General features: G+C 37.1%; 2 protein-coding genes across 2 annotated transcripts in view; one reads left to right on the top strand and one right to left on the bottom strand.

Annotated features, from left to right (window-relative positions):
• The window catches only part of LOC134800502 (uncharacterized), a 28,718-nt gene extending 13,999 nt beyond the window's left edge, over window positions 1-14,719 (top strand). The window contains exon 6 of the mRNA XM_063772975.1: window positions 14,554-14,719. Coding sequence (XP_063629045.1) covers window positions 14,554-14,719 — 166 coding nt within the window. The remainder of the gene's footprint in view (window positions 1-14,553) is intronic.
• The window catches only part of LOC134806014 (homeobox protein abdominal-B), a 120,718-nt gene extending 105,997 nt beyond the window's left edge, over window positions 1-14,721 (bottom strand). Inside the window, exon 1 of the mRNA XM_063779217.1 lies at window positions 14,446-14,721. The gene's annotated coding sequence lies outside the window, so the exon portion shown is untranslated. The remainder of the gene's footprint in view (window positions 1-14,445) is intronic.
• Between the last annotated feature and the right edge of the window lie 2,179 nt (window positions 14,722-16,900).

The raw sequence follows: 16,900 nt of genomic DNA, 5'->3' as shown, positions 1-16,900 counted from the left end.
ATATTTGCAAGCCCTACTGACAATGATAAGCCGACACTGAAGGTAAAGTAGATAACTATATTTTACCTTCTTTAATGCATTGTGCTCCCCGTACAATGGACGCTCATCTAATATCATCCATCGTAGATAGCCGGGGATAAGTATCCCATTGTAAAATAAATTGCATGAAATTAACGCCATCTCTAGAACAGGCGGCTTAGCACGGTCGCGTTTTTATCCCTTGTCACCATGCCTGTCACGTTCTAACAAGTATGTAAGTGCGAAAGGGACGCGCATAGTGATAGTGATATGAATTGAAGGCAACTTGAAAGGGCAATTCCTAAATCAAAACTTGACGGTTTGGTGTTCGATTTAAATTGTATTAGCTCGTGCGTACGCACTTCCGCTAATACGAAACTGCGTATGTGCGGGCGCGATGCGTTGGAAATTTGATTTAAGAATTATAATTTGGATTAGATTAAGGGAACCAGAATGCAGGTCGTGGACTACGCATGCGTCGCTAAAATGGCCGCCGATCGATAGAGCAAACCACCCTGCATCCTCCCCAGCTACGTGACGTCTGTTGTTCGGGGAGCCAAGCGATTATAACCTGTGCTGGTTGGAGTTAAGGACTAGGGAAACAAATTGGAGAGATAAATCTTTACAGCGATAGGTATGTAGTGTAGCTTTTTGTAAGATAGCACATTTATGTGTAGGTGGATAGCGTTGCTGCAAAGATTGCTATAGGTTGGTACTTATTTGTCTGCCTTTTTATTGTGAGTAGGTACCTAACTAAAACAACAAAATAGATTTAGGAATTTTTGAAATTTCCCGATAACATAGCAACTGTAACGATCCCACAATTTTTTTAGAGAACAACCCCACCTACAGTGAAGGTATTAGGTATATCGAGAACTATGTATACCTACCATACCTAATTCAAATTTATCTTAAGTAGTTATAGTTAATCTCTCATTATTTGGATAGATATTGAAGGCCAGTCGTTAAGAATTAATCATTCGCCCAATTCGAACGTACATTACCTATGATGCCATTTGCACGTGCATTTTGCTCGTATACCTAGGTAATTTTGCGCTATAACTAGATAAATGATATTTGTTTAGATATCAAAATGTAATAGGTACGTTCGAATTGGCCTCCCTGTGAGTCTGTTACAAAATTGTCCATGCAGTTTGGTTCCATAGATTTGCAGTCGGCTGTGAATGTGTTTAGATATTGTATTACTTGTATCCACAATAATACAGATAATTTCACACATTTCAAAAAGTGGCGGCAACTATCCCACTTTTACCCTATCTACAATTGTATATATATACCCGAAGTAGCTTATCTATAACTATGGAATGGGTATAGGTAGCCAAAAAGGGGTAGGTAGCTAGATTAGGTATGCAAAATACATTAGTAGGTAGATGCCATTTTTTTATAGGTAGGTATGTATAATGTTAGATACAAATTAATCCTATTACCTAATAGTTATAAGAATACTGCTTTATACGGTGCCATGCTGTGATCACAGACCAACCCCTCATGTGATTGCAATGATTTTGATTCAATGTTTCGCAAATAAACGATTTCTGATATCCGATATCTAATTTATGGTGAGTACCTTATTCAATAGAGTAAGTACCTACTTACATTTTTGAAATTGAACTTAGATTATGGTCATTAGGTAGGTAAGCAGGAGGCAAACTCTCATTCCCATTGAAAGGACTAATAAATCTCATAATAGGCAGTATTGGCCGCAATTTTCTATCCAATAATATCATCATCATCATTGGCCTGTAACATCAATAAAATGATGGTTTATGTAAATAAGTTAAGCCTTTATTATTGGAGTTGCGGAAGTGCCGCCTATAGGCTATTAGGCTTAACTTATTTATGTAAAAACCTGTTTTATTACCTATTTTTCGTTCTTAAAATTGTCATTCCGGTAGATGCATTAAAATTGATATTACCTTCAAAATATTTTTTACGCATTTGGGCATTCTAAATTACTAGCGCCATCTATCACGCATTAAACGCATTAATTGCCCCTGTGACAACCATGGACCCTTACGGTACGGTAAACTTTTATACTGGACGGAAGCGGCAGATGTCGCTTTAAACGAAAACTAGGTTTTTGACAAGTTCAAAAATAAGTACCTACTATCTTTGCTACTATAAATGTTAATAAATCAATATATTTTTTAAGTTATCTGTATTTGTCTGTATTATTAATTTATTATAACTGTGTTTTAAGTTTAGCTAACTTACATATATTAGCTTTGATATTAGGTAAAATACCTAATAACCATGTACTCTATAGGGAATAATGAAAAACAAAAAGTCAACACTTGAAACCAAGTCCCAAAGGGAACTAGACTCCTGGGTGCATATTGCGCCATCTATTAAAAAGTAACGACAACTTATGCGGTTGTGATTGTGACTAACAAAGCGGTGACATCTATCGAAGTTTATATGAACTTTTTTGTATTGTCACAAAGTTTTGGTTCTTTGAAAGCTCGAAGCCAGTAAGTTGGGAAGATAACTAGACTAAACAAGTATAGATGTCATTATTTGCTTGGATTAAATTATAAAAGTTAACAAATTGAATCGGGAGGAATATTACAATGTTACTTGCATAGTTTATAATTTATTAGCGCCCTTAGCTGTTTAGATCTGTTTCAATCATTAATTAAGTATTTTATGATGAAAACCACACACTACTTATATTTTATTAGGCATTACCTACCTACTTATTTAATATTATTATTCTCTTTATTTATTTCTCATCTCAGCTTGTTATGGTGTCAGTGTAGTACCTATTTATTATTAATAGTTTATTGTTTATAATTTTATAGTCGAAGAAAAATATGTAACTAAAAAATAAATTTAAAACGCTAATGTTAACCTGTGGGCGTAGCACGGTTCCATTTTTATCGTCTATCACTATGCGCGTCCCTTTCGCACTTACGTACTTGTTAGAACGTGACAGGCATGGTGACAAGGGATAAAAACGCGACCGTGCTAAGCCGCCTGATAAGCATAGTATTAATTAAAATAAAGCATTTTAAGATTTTGAGACCCATTTTTTTTTAAATTCAAGTTCGAAAGGCCATTGTCAGTAAAAATAAATTTAAAACGCTAATGCTATCCTGATAAGCACAGTAATAATTAAAATGAATAAGCATTTGAAGAATTTGAGACCCATCTTTTTAAAATTCAAGTTCGAAAGGCCATTGTCAGTCGCGTCACGCTATTGGTCGGAATTCGGCGCCATTTGCAAAGGGCCGGACATCTCGGGCCACGCCCCCGAATCCAGTTCAACGATCCCGCCTCTGCTGCTGCCATCTTTGCAGACAACCAATCAGGCGCGGGGAGGGGCGGAGTAAAATCAAATTGATGGACTGGAAGATTGGCAGTTCCGATACCCGGAATGATGAAGTGCCTTGGACAGGTTTCTTGAATTAACAAGATGGTTGTGTTTTTGTGTTCTGCTACTTATGTTGATATTATTTATTTTCAAGCATTTGTGATGTGACTATAAAAATAGGTACCTAGGTCCTATGGTCGCGTGGCTGTAATTGTAAATTATGACTAGCTGCTGTACGCGACTTTGTCTGTAAAAGTAGTTTTAGTTCAAGGGAAGAATAGTTATCTATAGTACCTATATTTTATTATCTACCTATAGGTACCTATAGATACCTAGGTGGATATTTAGTTGTAAATAGGTACCTTTAACTACCAAAGGGCAGGTGTTTAAGGGTAAGAGTACAATTACATAATTAAGGTACCTATTAACATTTAGATATGAACCTATATCCACTAGGTTCATACCCAACCAGTAAGCAACGGTTTAAATAAATTAGGTAGGTAGGTACTTATTTACTTTAAAAGTTACGTTACCTACCTACCACTACCACGCAAAGTTCAAAATTCAAAGGAGGAAGGTAGGTACGCAAGTCAATAAAAACATTTAGGTATAATTATCATGTAATATATACCGACTACTTAAGGGCCATTGCGCTAGTTTCCGTCCAGCGTTACTTTTCGTCACTTATTGAAATGAAAATATCTACTTAGTAAATTGTCTAAGTTTTAAACATTTCTGAATGTAAATACTTAGATACCTACATTAGGTAGGTGAGTATAATAATATTAATAATCGTGCTCGTTGACATCACCATCTCCCATGATGAGAATCTCGTGAAGGCCGAGAAGGACAAGTCCAGTAAGTAGGTACCTAGACTTGGCTCACGAGATAACCGCCATGTGGGATGTTGATTCGACGATCATTGTCCCGATAGTCGTTTCAGTGAACGGTTTAATAGCGAAGAGTCTCGACCAACACCTTGAGAGACTCTCGCTAGGTGGTTGGATCAAGGGACAGATGCAGAAGGCGGTGATCTTGGACACGGCGCGGATAGTACGTCGGTTCCTCTCTCTGCAGCCCTGACCACCGGTAGCTCGGGCCTTGCCCCGCTGCTGGCGGCACCCTAGGTTAGGTTTTTTATAATGTGTTTATATGTATTTTTTATTGTTTTGTAAGTGTTTTATATTTTACTTTTATATTCATATTATAAATACCCTAGCCTAAGAAAAATGATGAATAAAAATTTATAATCGTAAAAGTATATAAACTGAACACACTTAGTAGCAATAATTTCAACTAATATTTTATTTATTATTATATATTTTCTAGGTATCTACATAAATCCTAAGAATGATCGTAGTCCACGTCCACGTCCAAATCCACTACCTACCTACAAGTACCTCCCAGGTAATTATACCTACCTATCTACCTACCTACTTATTGGGAAGTTTAGAAGCCGCACGCCTTAGTATACTCGGCTATTACACTCTTAAATATTTTATGCAACGTTTAATATTTAAATATTTACTGCCGGCTTAAATTGGTACCTATTTTAAACAGCGTTAAATTAAATAACTAAATAGGTAAGTAAGTAGAAGTGTTAATTTACAAGTTAGACTAGGTTAGTAGCGAGTTTACTTCTTAGTAGCGAGTAATTTGTGATAACCCGTCACCCGCGACTGGTTTAGTGTCCATTCGTACCGTTTACGAGAAACAACAACGTTAGGGCCGTTAACTCGATTTATGAACTCAAAACTTCATAACGCGGGAATTATTGGCCATTTGGCTCAATGCGGTGATTTGTGTTCTTACACTTAAGCAAGTGTTTAGTAAATCCAGTTTTGGTAAACAATCTACGGCTTTAGTTGTCTGTACCTGTATATAGGGTCATTGTGCTGGTTTGCCGCTAAACTCTAGTTTTCGTCCATTTAGGTACCTATTTGTGTTGCTAAAAACGATTGTGTACAATTTCAATATCAACCTAATATGTTTCCGCAGAAGACTTATTGCAATCCTCAATATCCAAATAGGTACCTAATACTTAATTAGATCTACCTTAGTATTAAAAATCGATTTTTTTTCGATTTTATTATTCTAACAGTTAGGAGCGAAAAACAAATTTCATACAAATTTTTAAAAGTTCGTAACTTAGGTATAATTAAAAAATCGAAAAAATCAACGAAGGGGCATAAGGTAGCTATGGTCAATATTCACAAAGGTACCTACCTAGAAATCTTACTAGGTAAATATTACATGATACGTTTTTATTATAGGTAAGTAAGTACACTGAGAGAAAAAACTAACAAAAACACACTTAGATTTACAAAAATAAAACTTAATCCGGGAACAAGGAGAGTCAACTAATAGGAACAAATTGACTTTTGCAATTTCCATTTAGTAGGAAATACAACTTCTATATTTGTAATTTGAAGTATGCTAGAGTAATTTCAGAAATTTGGTTTTGTTATTCCGAGAGGTGCTTTAGCAATATCGGAGGTGATGACGTCATGGGTGAAAACTAACCGTTTTGTAATTCTAAGCGTGCTTTAGCAATATCGGAGACGATGACGTCATAGGTTTTACTAAACTGTACTGCGATTCCAAGCTAGGTGTTGTTATTCTAGAGATAATGACGTCACAGGCAAAAACTAAACTGTTTGCAATTCCTCCGCCCCTAGCAAACGGGCGCCGCGAGAGCATGTCGCGCGCGTGGTAGCTACCCGTCTCTATTTCTGTCTGTATGAATAAAAAAGCATTTGGTAGTATATCTCTGTACTAAAGAGGCACTATAAAAGCCTGTCGAGATATTCTACCCATTCCTTTCTTATTCATACAGTCAGAAAGAGACTAGTAGTTATTACGCGCGCAACATGCTCTCGCAGCGCACCTGTGCTAGGGAGGTTGGAATTGCAAACAGTTTAGATTTACCTTTGATGTCATTATCACTAGAATAACAACAGCTAGCTCGAAGTTGCAGAACAATATATTCCTGTAGACTCCAACTACACAGTAGGTCGCGGGTTAATATGTCCATGGCCCACAATATATCCTAAATTTATTATTTAACTTAAGTATGTTTTAAACAAAGAAGACACGAGACACGCCCGCCCGACATCCGACACAATACTAACTCTAACCAAATGAACGTAGCAAGTAGCTGTGTTGGTATTACAAAACTCGTTTAGTGATTGGTACAACAATGAACATAAACACAACAAGTCTATCTACTAAATACCAGTAAACTTTGTAATGTCGCTATAGTAACAACTGAATTGTTATTTTAAATGGGGTAATGTTATTCCCGCGAACTCGTTTTTTAGATATTACAAAACTATGTAAGTGAGACATTTACTAAAATCATAACTTGAAATCACAGATGCTTTTTTCCAAAAATCACAAACTTTACTAGTAAAAATCGGAGAATTTTAGTAGTAATAAAAATGGATTGTAACAAATACTGAACTTTGTTTAATGCTCCATTTACTAAAGTCTGTTTGCTGAAATTAGATTTAGTATTACTGAGCTGTTTGTAGAAATAAATAAATTTTACAGAAATAGTGAAACTTCCATGATTACTACTAAAACTTCATTTTTTCCCCCAGTACAGAACTGTTTATTAATTCCTGGTGGTGATTTTCCTCTCAGTGTACCTACTTATTATAGGGTCTGTGCGGAAAGAGAATTAGAGTCGTAGAATGTATGGGCGCCCTTAATACATTTCACGACTCTTCTCTTTAAGCACAGACTCTACCAATCGGTTAGAGTCTATAGATAGGTAAAAGCTCTTCTTCATAAAGTTATTAAGTTTCTCAATAAATATCGACAGGAATCTACATAGGTACCTAACTTATGTATGCAATAAAATGTTGAGTGAAAGCGAATAATTAATTTCCCCGTTCCTGTCTTCTCTATGTGAAGTAAAGCTATCAGAAAACATGTGATGGTGAGATAAACTTTCTTATATATATACCTACATAGATACGTTTTACCGTATTTACCTACCTATAAAATATGAATTTTTCTGAATTTACCTACCTACTTGTCTATCTTAGTACCTAAAGAGCACGCCACCACACGTACCTACCAGCAGATGTGAGGCTATTTTTTTTAATATCTTTTAATGCCTTCTGATAAAGTTAAGATGCCGAAATTCAGCACAATAATTATTAGATAACCTAGCTATTCACGGTAGCAGGCGTGGCTCACTCCGTGATTTCGTCGCTTTGCAACAGGTAGCTAAAAGTACATCCGTTCCACACCAATTTTGGTGGTTAGCCAGAAGCCGCGCGTGGCGCTGTCGCCACCTAGCGGCCATATCTGTCCTGATCGTAACAGACGCGTTTTGTTAGAGAGTGAGTCTTCTGTACCTAGTAGTACTATTATTTATTCTGTGACGGTAGGGCAATTGCGTCAGTTTAGAGCTCCTTCCCACTGACGTTCAGTTTTTTGCGGGTACGGTTTTCTGCAGGATCCCGTTTTAGTAGTATACATGCTACTATAGTAAGGTTCACACGAGCATTCTGTTTGCGGGATACTGCACGCATACTACAGAAAACTGGATCCTGCAGAAAACCGTTCCTGCAAAAAGCTGGACGTCAGTGGGAAGGAGCTCTTAGATATTAAGGATTGCAATAAGTCCAAATTTGTGTGCGTCAAGTGGACGAAAACTAGAGTCGGACAAAAACTAGCGCAACGACCCTATATTATATAGATAAATGTATGCAAGTTATTAAGATATCTGTCTTACGAATGAGTTACGACATTTTCATAGAATGCGTCATCATCAGCTTTTGCCTGACTGATTGTATGTCTGATAAACCTCAGTTGCAGCGCCAGTAATGGAATGAGTAAAAGCATTTTGAATTTCTTTAAAACCTGTTCGACGCATGCGCAGACAGCGGCCGCAGCTAATTTCCCGCTTAGTTAACTTTACGGCGCGCGCTGATTGGATATTGATTAGAAACCGTTTCACTCGTCCGGGCGGCGGTTTTCAGTGTTGCTGTATATGCAGATTTATCTGTATTATATTTTAGGCCACGGATACTTGAGTATCACAGTGTTTTCACATACACGTTAATTTTTTTTATATATTTCATATTTCATCAAATCCCTAAGGGATTATCGAATCTCAAAGATTTCAAAATGTACTCTCGATTTTATAATTTTTCTGGAAAACCCCGTGATTAGATTGAATCCCTGGATACTGAATAGGTTTAGTGAAATGAGCATGTTAAGCACACCGACCTCTATAAAATGAGTATGGCCCGATAACTAATCGAAGGACCATGACGTCAATATCTCACTCTCACAACACACCTTTGTTTATTTAACCTTCATTGCACAAAAGATAACTTTACAGTACAAAAGGCGGACTTAATGCCATAAGGCATTCTCTACCTACCAGTCAACCTTTATTAGGCAAAGCAGAGAGGTTGTGTTGTGAGCGGTGCTACTCTAACAATAGGTATCAATATCGTTATCATTGCCGACCAATCACAATATATAGGTATACATTTAGACACCTACATAAAAATAGTGTCACTAATAAACTTTAGAGAATGTTTCTTTTCATACTTAGGTACAAGTTTTGGGTAGATATCTGATATAGATATTAATATTTTAGCAATTATTTTTGTTTCAAATGGCAACACTGTCGGTATCAGAAAGGTAGGTCTATTGCACAGGTGCATGATTTACACTCACTACAGGACTGATTATACTCGTCCGGTTTATAGATGGTTTTGATTACCACGACGCTGACGCTCAGTCGGTTTTTGAAACGGGTTAGGCAATATATACCTAATATGGTAAAACTCATTGTTTTATCTTTAAAACCATCATAGGCACACTATCTTTGCCGGGTTAATACTATTCTATAACTAGATCGCTAATTCCTAGAACCTTGATGCCTAAAGTCAATATTTATTAGTGTCCGACCGAAGGTTCGGTTTCGGTTTCGGTTTCGGCCAGTTTCGGCCAAAAAATCATGTTTCGGCTGTAGTTTCGGTTTCGGCCAAAAAACAGCCGAACCTTTCGGCCCGGCCGAAACTTACGAAATGGTACTTCGTACTATGAAACTAAACTATGTGACAAAGACCAAAAATTGGGGAATAAGTAGGACAACAATATTAATATGTACCTACATATATACTGATTCATGTATAGGTACAGAAATTAATTGGTTTATTATAAAACACAATTCCAGAGGGCGCCACTAGACGGTCGACGCAGTCTTAAGAGGCTGTTAATACCTATAACGCGCACACTGTCTAATTGTATCGGAGTATATGAGATAGCACACTGTCGCATGTTACTGGGCCAGGGCAAAGGAATAATAAGAAAACTCATCATCTTCCTCGCCTAGGTAATCCCGGAATTTTTGCCACGGCTCATGGGAGCCTGGGGTCCAATTGATAACTAATCCCAAGAATTGGCGTAGGCACTAGTTTTTACGAAAGCGACTGCCATCAGACTGACCTTTGAACCCAGAGAGTAAACTAGGCCTTATCGGCACTAGTCCGGCTTCCTCACTATGTTTTTCCTTCACCGAAAAGCAAATAGTAAATATCAAATGATTTTTCGTATATAAGTTCCGAAAAACTCACTCGTACGAGCCGGGGTTTGTACCTTGCGACCTTCGGATTGAAAGTCGCACGCTCTTACCGCTAGGCCACCAGCGCTCAAGGAAATATCTCGCTTTTAATACAATGGACATTGATTGGAGTCTGTGCTCAACTACTTATCCTGAAGCCTGAAGCACGACTTTGACTTCGCATGAAAGTTCGCCTCACTGGGGCACTTCGGACGTTTAGGCCCAGGTGAAGATCGGTACCCGGCCTTGCGATATTGTCAACAAAAAATTCGCGCTCGCTGCGCTCGCGTTTTTGGTTGACCCTGTATCTACATGTTGATTTGACTGGTGAATGAATAGAGTTAGACCAAGAAAATTCTGCAATTATTTTGATAGCATACGCAGTGCAACTAGTGCAAATGTTATTTATACTTACGTCATAATTTCATAGAAGTTTTGACGTTTAAAATAACACTTGCACTGCGTGTGTTATCAAAATCGTTGCAGAATTATCTTGGTCTAACTCTAGTACATTTCTTACAAAACTGCTCAAGTAACATCAATTTCAAGGACATTGGGTGTTGACAGCCCCATAATATGTGTGTAAAGGCGGTTTTATAACATTTTTTCAACGATTTTAACAAGTCTACAAAAGGTTCGGTTTCGGTTTCGGTTTCGGCCGAAACTAGAGCCAAAGCCGAACATTCGGTTTCGGTTTCGGTTTCGGCAAAAAAACATGTTTCGGTCGGACACTAATATTTATCCACACAACTAGAAATATAAACTTTTTTCATTTAAATCCGTTCATCACGATCACGATTCGCCAAATGAATGACACCCGTAAACGTATAATGGTCGGTTCACCCACGTGCGCCGAAAACTAACACTGGCGCCTTTATTTCAAAAGCCATTTGACTCAAAATAAAACAATTTACAGTTTTATAAACGCAATAAGTATTTATGGCCCTATAACATAAAAGTAGACACCCAAGTAGTGGATTAGAGCTATCTTTAGTCAGTTGTGCAACATTGAAGCAGTAAAATTAATACTAAGGCATGGAGGTCAAGTTTTGAGTTGAATGATTCGAGTCAAGTTTACGATTTGTTGTTACATTAAACGGGCTTTACATGAACATAGCTAGCTATTGAGCTCCCTATTTAAGTTGTAATAAAAGTGTAATGCTGCTGGAACTAAGAATTGAGTATTTTCTCCAATAAACCTCCACTTTCATTTTGCAAAGTATACTTAGTAGAAATTTTAACGGCCTCCTAGCCCAGTCGGTAGTGACCCTACCTATCAAGCTGGAGGTCCCGGGTTCGAATCCTGGTAAGGGCATTTATTTGTGTGTTCATCTCAGTTATTAGTTCCTGAATCCTGAACTATAGATGTATTCTATGTAAGTATTTATCTTTGGCTATCTATTATATAGCGTAGTCTAGTACCCACAACACAAGCCTTGTTGGGCTTACTGTGGGTACGTTAGTACTATTTATTATACTGTGCTGTGGGGCTAGCTCGAGTTGTTTAAGATTGTCCTATAATATTTATTTATTTAGATATTAAATTGTGCAGGCCTGTCAGCTTTACATCACAGGATCATACACATTTTATAATATGCTTTACTCGTACCATCACGCTCCACGATTGTTGCGCCATTTAGGGTTCTAGCTAAATTGGTTGTTCAATACTTACGCTATAGAATTTCCAATTTAGCTAGGACCCTAAATGGCAACGATCCCGTGTGGTGACTGAGTGAACCTATAGAACCTACCTGAGGTACCAGATAAGCTGCAGGTACCTACCTACATTTTAAATTTTCAATAATGAGCTTATGTAAAATATATAGGTATTAGGTAGCTATCTAGGTTAGGTAACTATATTAGTGGCGCTGGCGAAGCGTTGTGAAAATAAATTCCGAAAGCAACCCTATGAGATGCGAGGTTTATTATGGACGCGTCAACACCGGGAGCTATCTAGTGGTTATACCAGTAATAATAACAATCAATAATTTAATCACTTCCTACCCTATCCTCTACAACCTGCTACCAAGTGCGAACTAACTGTAATTAACTTGCACTTGGTTATAAATCACTTTTATTATTCTTAGTTGCTGCATAGATTACCCATAGGAATGCAATAAATTCCTGCCTACAATAAAAGCGAATGCAATTTAAATAGTTAAAGATACACCAGCCATAATTAATATCATAATTTGGCTAATTAGTAGGTGTAAGTAATTACCTACCTACATATTTAGGAAAGCTCGTACACGCGACAGAATTGAAGTTCATTTAGTAAAATCATTGCCTTTTTCAGGTTAGCTGTCAAATTTAGCAGTCGATTATTTTCATACAGATACCTAGGTATTTTTGTTTTCACAAATTGGTCATCACAAATAATTTTCAGCTGACACCAAAAATAGGTTTCAGCAATAAATCTTTGTTATGATTATTATAAAGCTGTCTCAATTTATTAATGAGAACTACATAGTTTCACACTGCGGCTCAGAACGCCAGGCTTGTATAAACATCAAAGAGAATTATTTTTTAGCCAGATTTATAAATACAGTATGTGTATAGGTGTATCATGTTTTGGATGACTCGTGGATAGAAATGTAAATATTTACCTTTGCAAGTAATCATAACTAAGCCAGCTTTATTAAAGTAAACCTACGAATATTGATTTAAACTGATGTAAGTATATGATCTTCACTTATTATTTAAAACAAAACGGAGGCATTTACGTTTTTGGTCGCAGGCAAACGTAATAATAATAAAAGTAAGTGCACGCTATAAAGTCCTGTTTTGTTATAAATTGTTTAAATACCCAATAAATCATAGGTAATTATCTAGGTAAGGTCCAAATTTGTGCGGCAAAGTAGGTATATATTCAAATTTCGTCAAGTGGGCGCAAACTAGAGCTGGACGGAAACTAGCGCAGTGACGCCAATGACTCTATATTAGTATGATAGGTACAGCGCTGGAACATTATCTATGAGTATACAGCTATTATACAGGCATTTATGAGTATATTGAGGATATTAATACGTTTTGTTTCAGTTAGTTCACCGATTGTAGTTTTAATTTTCATTTTAATGAAATTATGTAAAACACGTGTAAGAAAGAAATAAATACTCATAATTTTTTGTTAACGGTATTTATGGCCATCCTGTAGGCAGATCTAAATGTAGGTAGTACGTTCGAGTAGGTAACTATGGTATTAGATGTAGTTCATACATTTACAAGCGATTAAGAATTACTCTTATACGAATCTAAACAGATATAGGTACCTATACAAGCTTGCTTAAATAAGTGCATGCAAATCAGGCGTTGATCGCACCGTCGGCCGAACGCGGAGGCGTCGGCCGCAGGCATGTCAGCTTAGCATGTGAGGCATGTCACATGTTTGATGTCTGGCTGATCGCGGTGTCAGGCGGGCGCCTTTGATCTTTGCCTTGCGTTTTAACGACGCGGTTTACTATATTAATTAAAAGCCAGAAAAATCCAGGCGGCTTTCTGAAAAATATTTGTGATGGCCGTGATATCGGTTCTTAAATTACGTAGGTACATATTAATAACGTGCCGTAAGTTTGTAATTTACGGATATAGATATTTAATTTATAAGTAGGTAATCTGTAGGTACCTAGTAATAGATACCGTAGATACCTGCCACCTGTGTGAATGAAGTGTTTCAGATAGACGTTCCATATTTGAAATTTCTATTAATAAGTTAGATTTGCAAACCTACTATTTACCTACTTAGCTGAGAAGTTTGATTAATCCAGTCCACTTATAATACTTCATCATCATCATCATCATACTTATTTAATTTCATGAAACCTTAAAATATCTAAATAGGTAGCTGTCCGTCGGACGTTAAAAATGTAAGTAAGTACCTAGGTAATGAACACTTTATTTTATAAAACAAGGAAGAGAGGTAACACCAGACAATTAGAAAGTACAAAGGCGAATTTGTCCCTATAAGGGACCTCTTCTCTCTTAGTAGGTACCTATAGGACTTAGCAAAATATTAAAGAAGCTAGTTATAAAGTCAAGGTAGTTCCTGATACCTATCTTCTTGTTATTCGATTACTTTCTAATCTGAAACAACTAGACAATTGTAGATAGGTATATACCTAGTTTTATAGCGCAACAACCACAAGCACGGTAGTTTACCTTGCTTATTGCCACTCTCTGTGACGCAGACGTATTTACCTACTCAGATGATCCTTGAGAGTAGGCATAGGTACGTAATACCTACTTTAGCAGCGTATCGTAGAAAGTCACAAGACTCGCAAGCCATTTCATGTTTCGCATTTTCAAAGACTGGTTTAAATTAGAAATCCCAACGAGTAACGAACGCGCACAAAACAAAAAACGTACAACGCAAACAACTGTCAAAACGCAAACAGACGCGAACGACAGCCAAAGGGTTACCGACGCATTGTTTTCCAACAGCGTTTCACACTGTCACTGTTTGCCCCGCAAACGGCGCGGCAACGACTGAGCAATTATCACTTACCTGCGACACGCGATCACAACACACAGATTTATAGTCGATAAACTGGTATCATCACTTTTACTGTGTTGTAAATTAATTATGTGCACTAATAGTTTATGGTTTTGTCAGAGCAGCTGAACGGCGAGCTGCCGGCGCGGAGGCGAGCGACGTAGTGCGGCGAGCGCGGCGCGACTGGGCGGGCGGCCCGCGGCCCGGGACGACTGCTTGGATAAGCGCGCGCCGCCTGCCTGCTAGGGCTGACACTGCTGTGACACTGCGCCGTGTAGGGCCATAGGCCAATGTGAGATCGTGTTTCCTGCGGCCTTTTAAAAGGTATGCCATTTGTTTCAGATTGATCTCTATCGTTTTAATGACTCGTTCATCGCATGATTCTCATAAAGTAGCGTTGATTTCTCTACTACACTCATACCTAGTATTATTCTGATAGTTATCCTATAAGATAGGTAAAGTAACTTACGCTGCAAACCTTTAAAGACTTACAGAGTACCTACCTATAGTGATTATCTAGGTAAATTTAGACGGAAGATTTATTCAAAGTAAAATAGTAATCAAAACATTTAACATTTATTAAATATCTGAAAAAGTCAAGTGTTTCTGCCCTAAACGTGTGACAGCCCTAATGGTCCCTCATCTTTCATCTTATATATCGCGGTATAGGTATGGTATGTAGGTACCGTCGACTCGGGACGAGGGAAATGTATCATCGACCCTTCGTGGATTCCTCGCTTTTTCAACCCGACTCGATTGTCAAACTGATTCGCACGAATATAAATTACGAAGATAAGGCAGACCACACTTAATTGCGGTTTTTATTTTAATTGCATGATTGCTCAGATTTTTATGAGATTAGAATTACAAGGAAACTATGCTAATTAAAACACTTGTGAGGTAATGTTAATAAAAGTAAACGGCGGTCAGCGCACTATGGTTCTATAACGTCGTAAACTTTCATTGTGCGGAATTAGCGTGTACAACATTATCAAAATAAAGAGTGTTGTAGAGTAGAGTACCTACATTATTTAGCCACGCTGCCTTGCCTCTGCAGACGAGCAATAAATTACCTAAAAAAATCGAGGTATTGTAGGTTACTTCATCGATTTTTGAGCATACCATTCCAGCATAGTGTCATCCATCCAATGATATTTTTAACAAGCTTTTATTAGGTCGATCTGTATATACCTAACTAACTATGTAATGGAATCTAAGGTAACTAATTTAACCATCTTCCAAGGATCGTAGCGTCATGAAAATTGGCAGCTGTATGTAGTTCTGATGACAATACAATAATATGGTACTGTCGAACTGATCTGATGATGGAGACAGGAGGTTGCCATAGGAACTCTGTGATGAACCAACGGAACCTAATTGTGTTAGGGGTTTTTAGAATTGTCTCGATGAGTACCTATTAGTTGTCTGTCGTAAGAAAAGTACAGTCAGCGATAAAAGCTTGTACCAAAAATGAAATTTTGCCAAAAACTTATTTAAATATTTGTTAAACTGCTAGACTAAACTGTTTTTAGACGATGGGCCATCTAAGGCGCCTTACCTTATTTGCGCGGTAGTGAGTTGCACTGTCTTATCAATAGCGGATTTTTATAAGTTCGAATGCCATACAGAGCCATTATAACAAATACAGGTACCTACACTAATTAAAAAAACCTCTTATAAAATGCAAAGTAACATTTAATTGAAGCACCTCACTAAAATAAATTACTATTGTGGTATTCGTGAGGGCATTAGTCGGGGCTGGTTAACTACTTACACAAACATTTCATCATTTTATTATAATTGCGGCCGAGAATAAAACCATTGTTATCTCGAATGCCAAGAGTTATCTTATGTGCTGTTTATTTCGTTTTAATTATGCGCTTTTTGTTCAAATGACTTAATGGTGAATACGGGCTTAATGGTTTTATAATGCATTCGGAATATGATAGAGAGGGTATACCTACAAGGAGTGCCTTAGTATTCGTATTTTTTTAAGACAGTTCTTCACATTGAAAATCATGCGACTTTAATGCTTAATCAACGTGACTTCAGTACACATGCATGAATTAACATCTTTTTTGAGCAAGTGTGATGAAAATGTTTTTAGAATACGAAATGTCAACGGTTCGTAGTTGACAGACGTATTGAACTTTGATATTGGCAGTTAGTCATGTCACGAGTCGTAATAAAATATTATCGAATACCGCTTCAGGTTGATGTTAGTTTTTCTTCTTTACCTACTTATAAAGTAGGTATTGTGGTTGCTACGTTTATACTAAATAGGTAATAAATTTAATGTTGTGGTTGTAGAATTATGTTAATTTTACATGATGTATGTAGGTATAACTTTTAGAACCAAACATATTTTATAGAGACTTGTACCAAAATGTATTCTATAGGTACCTAAATCAAATTTGTATAGCTGAATGTAAAACTAAGTTACTGTTTTAAGTTCTGTAGGTACTTT

The sequence above is a fragment of the Cydia splendana genome, chromosome 2, assembly GCF_910591565.1.
Source record: "Cydia splendana chromosome 2, ilCydSple1.2, whole genome shotgun sequence".
Taxonomy (NCBI): domain Eukaryota; kingdom Metazoa; phylum Arthropoda; class Insecta; order Lepidoptera; family Tortricidae; genus Cydia; species Cydia splendana.
Note: the sequence above shows the minus strand (reverse complement) of the source record. Positions and strands in the feature narration are given on the sequence as shown.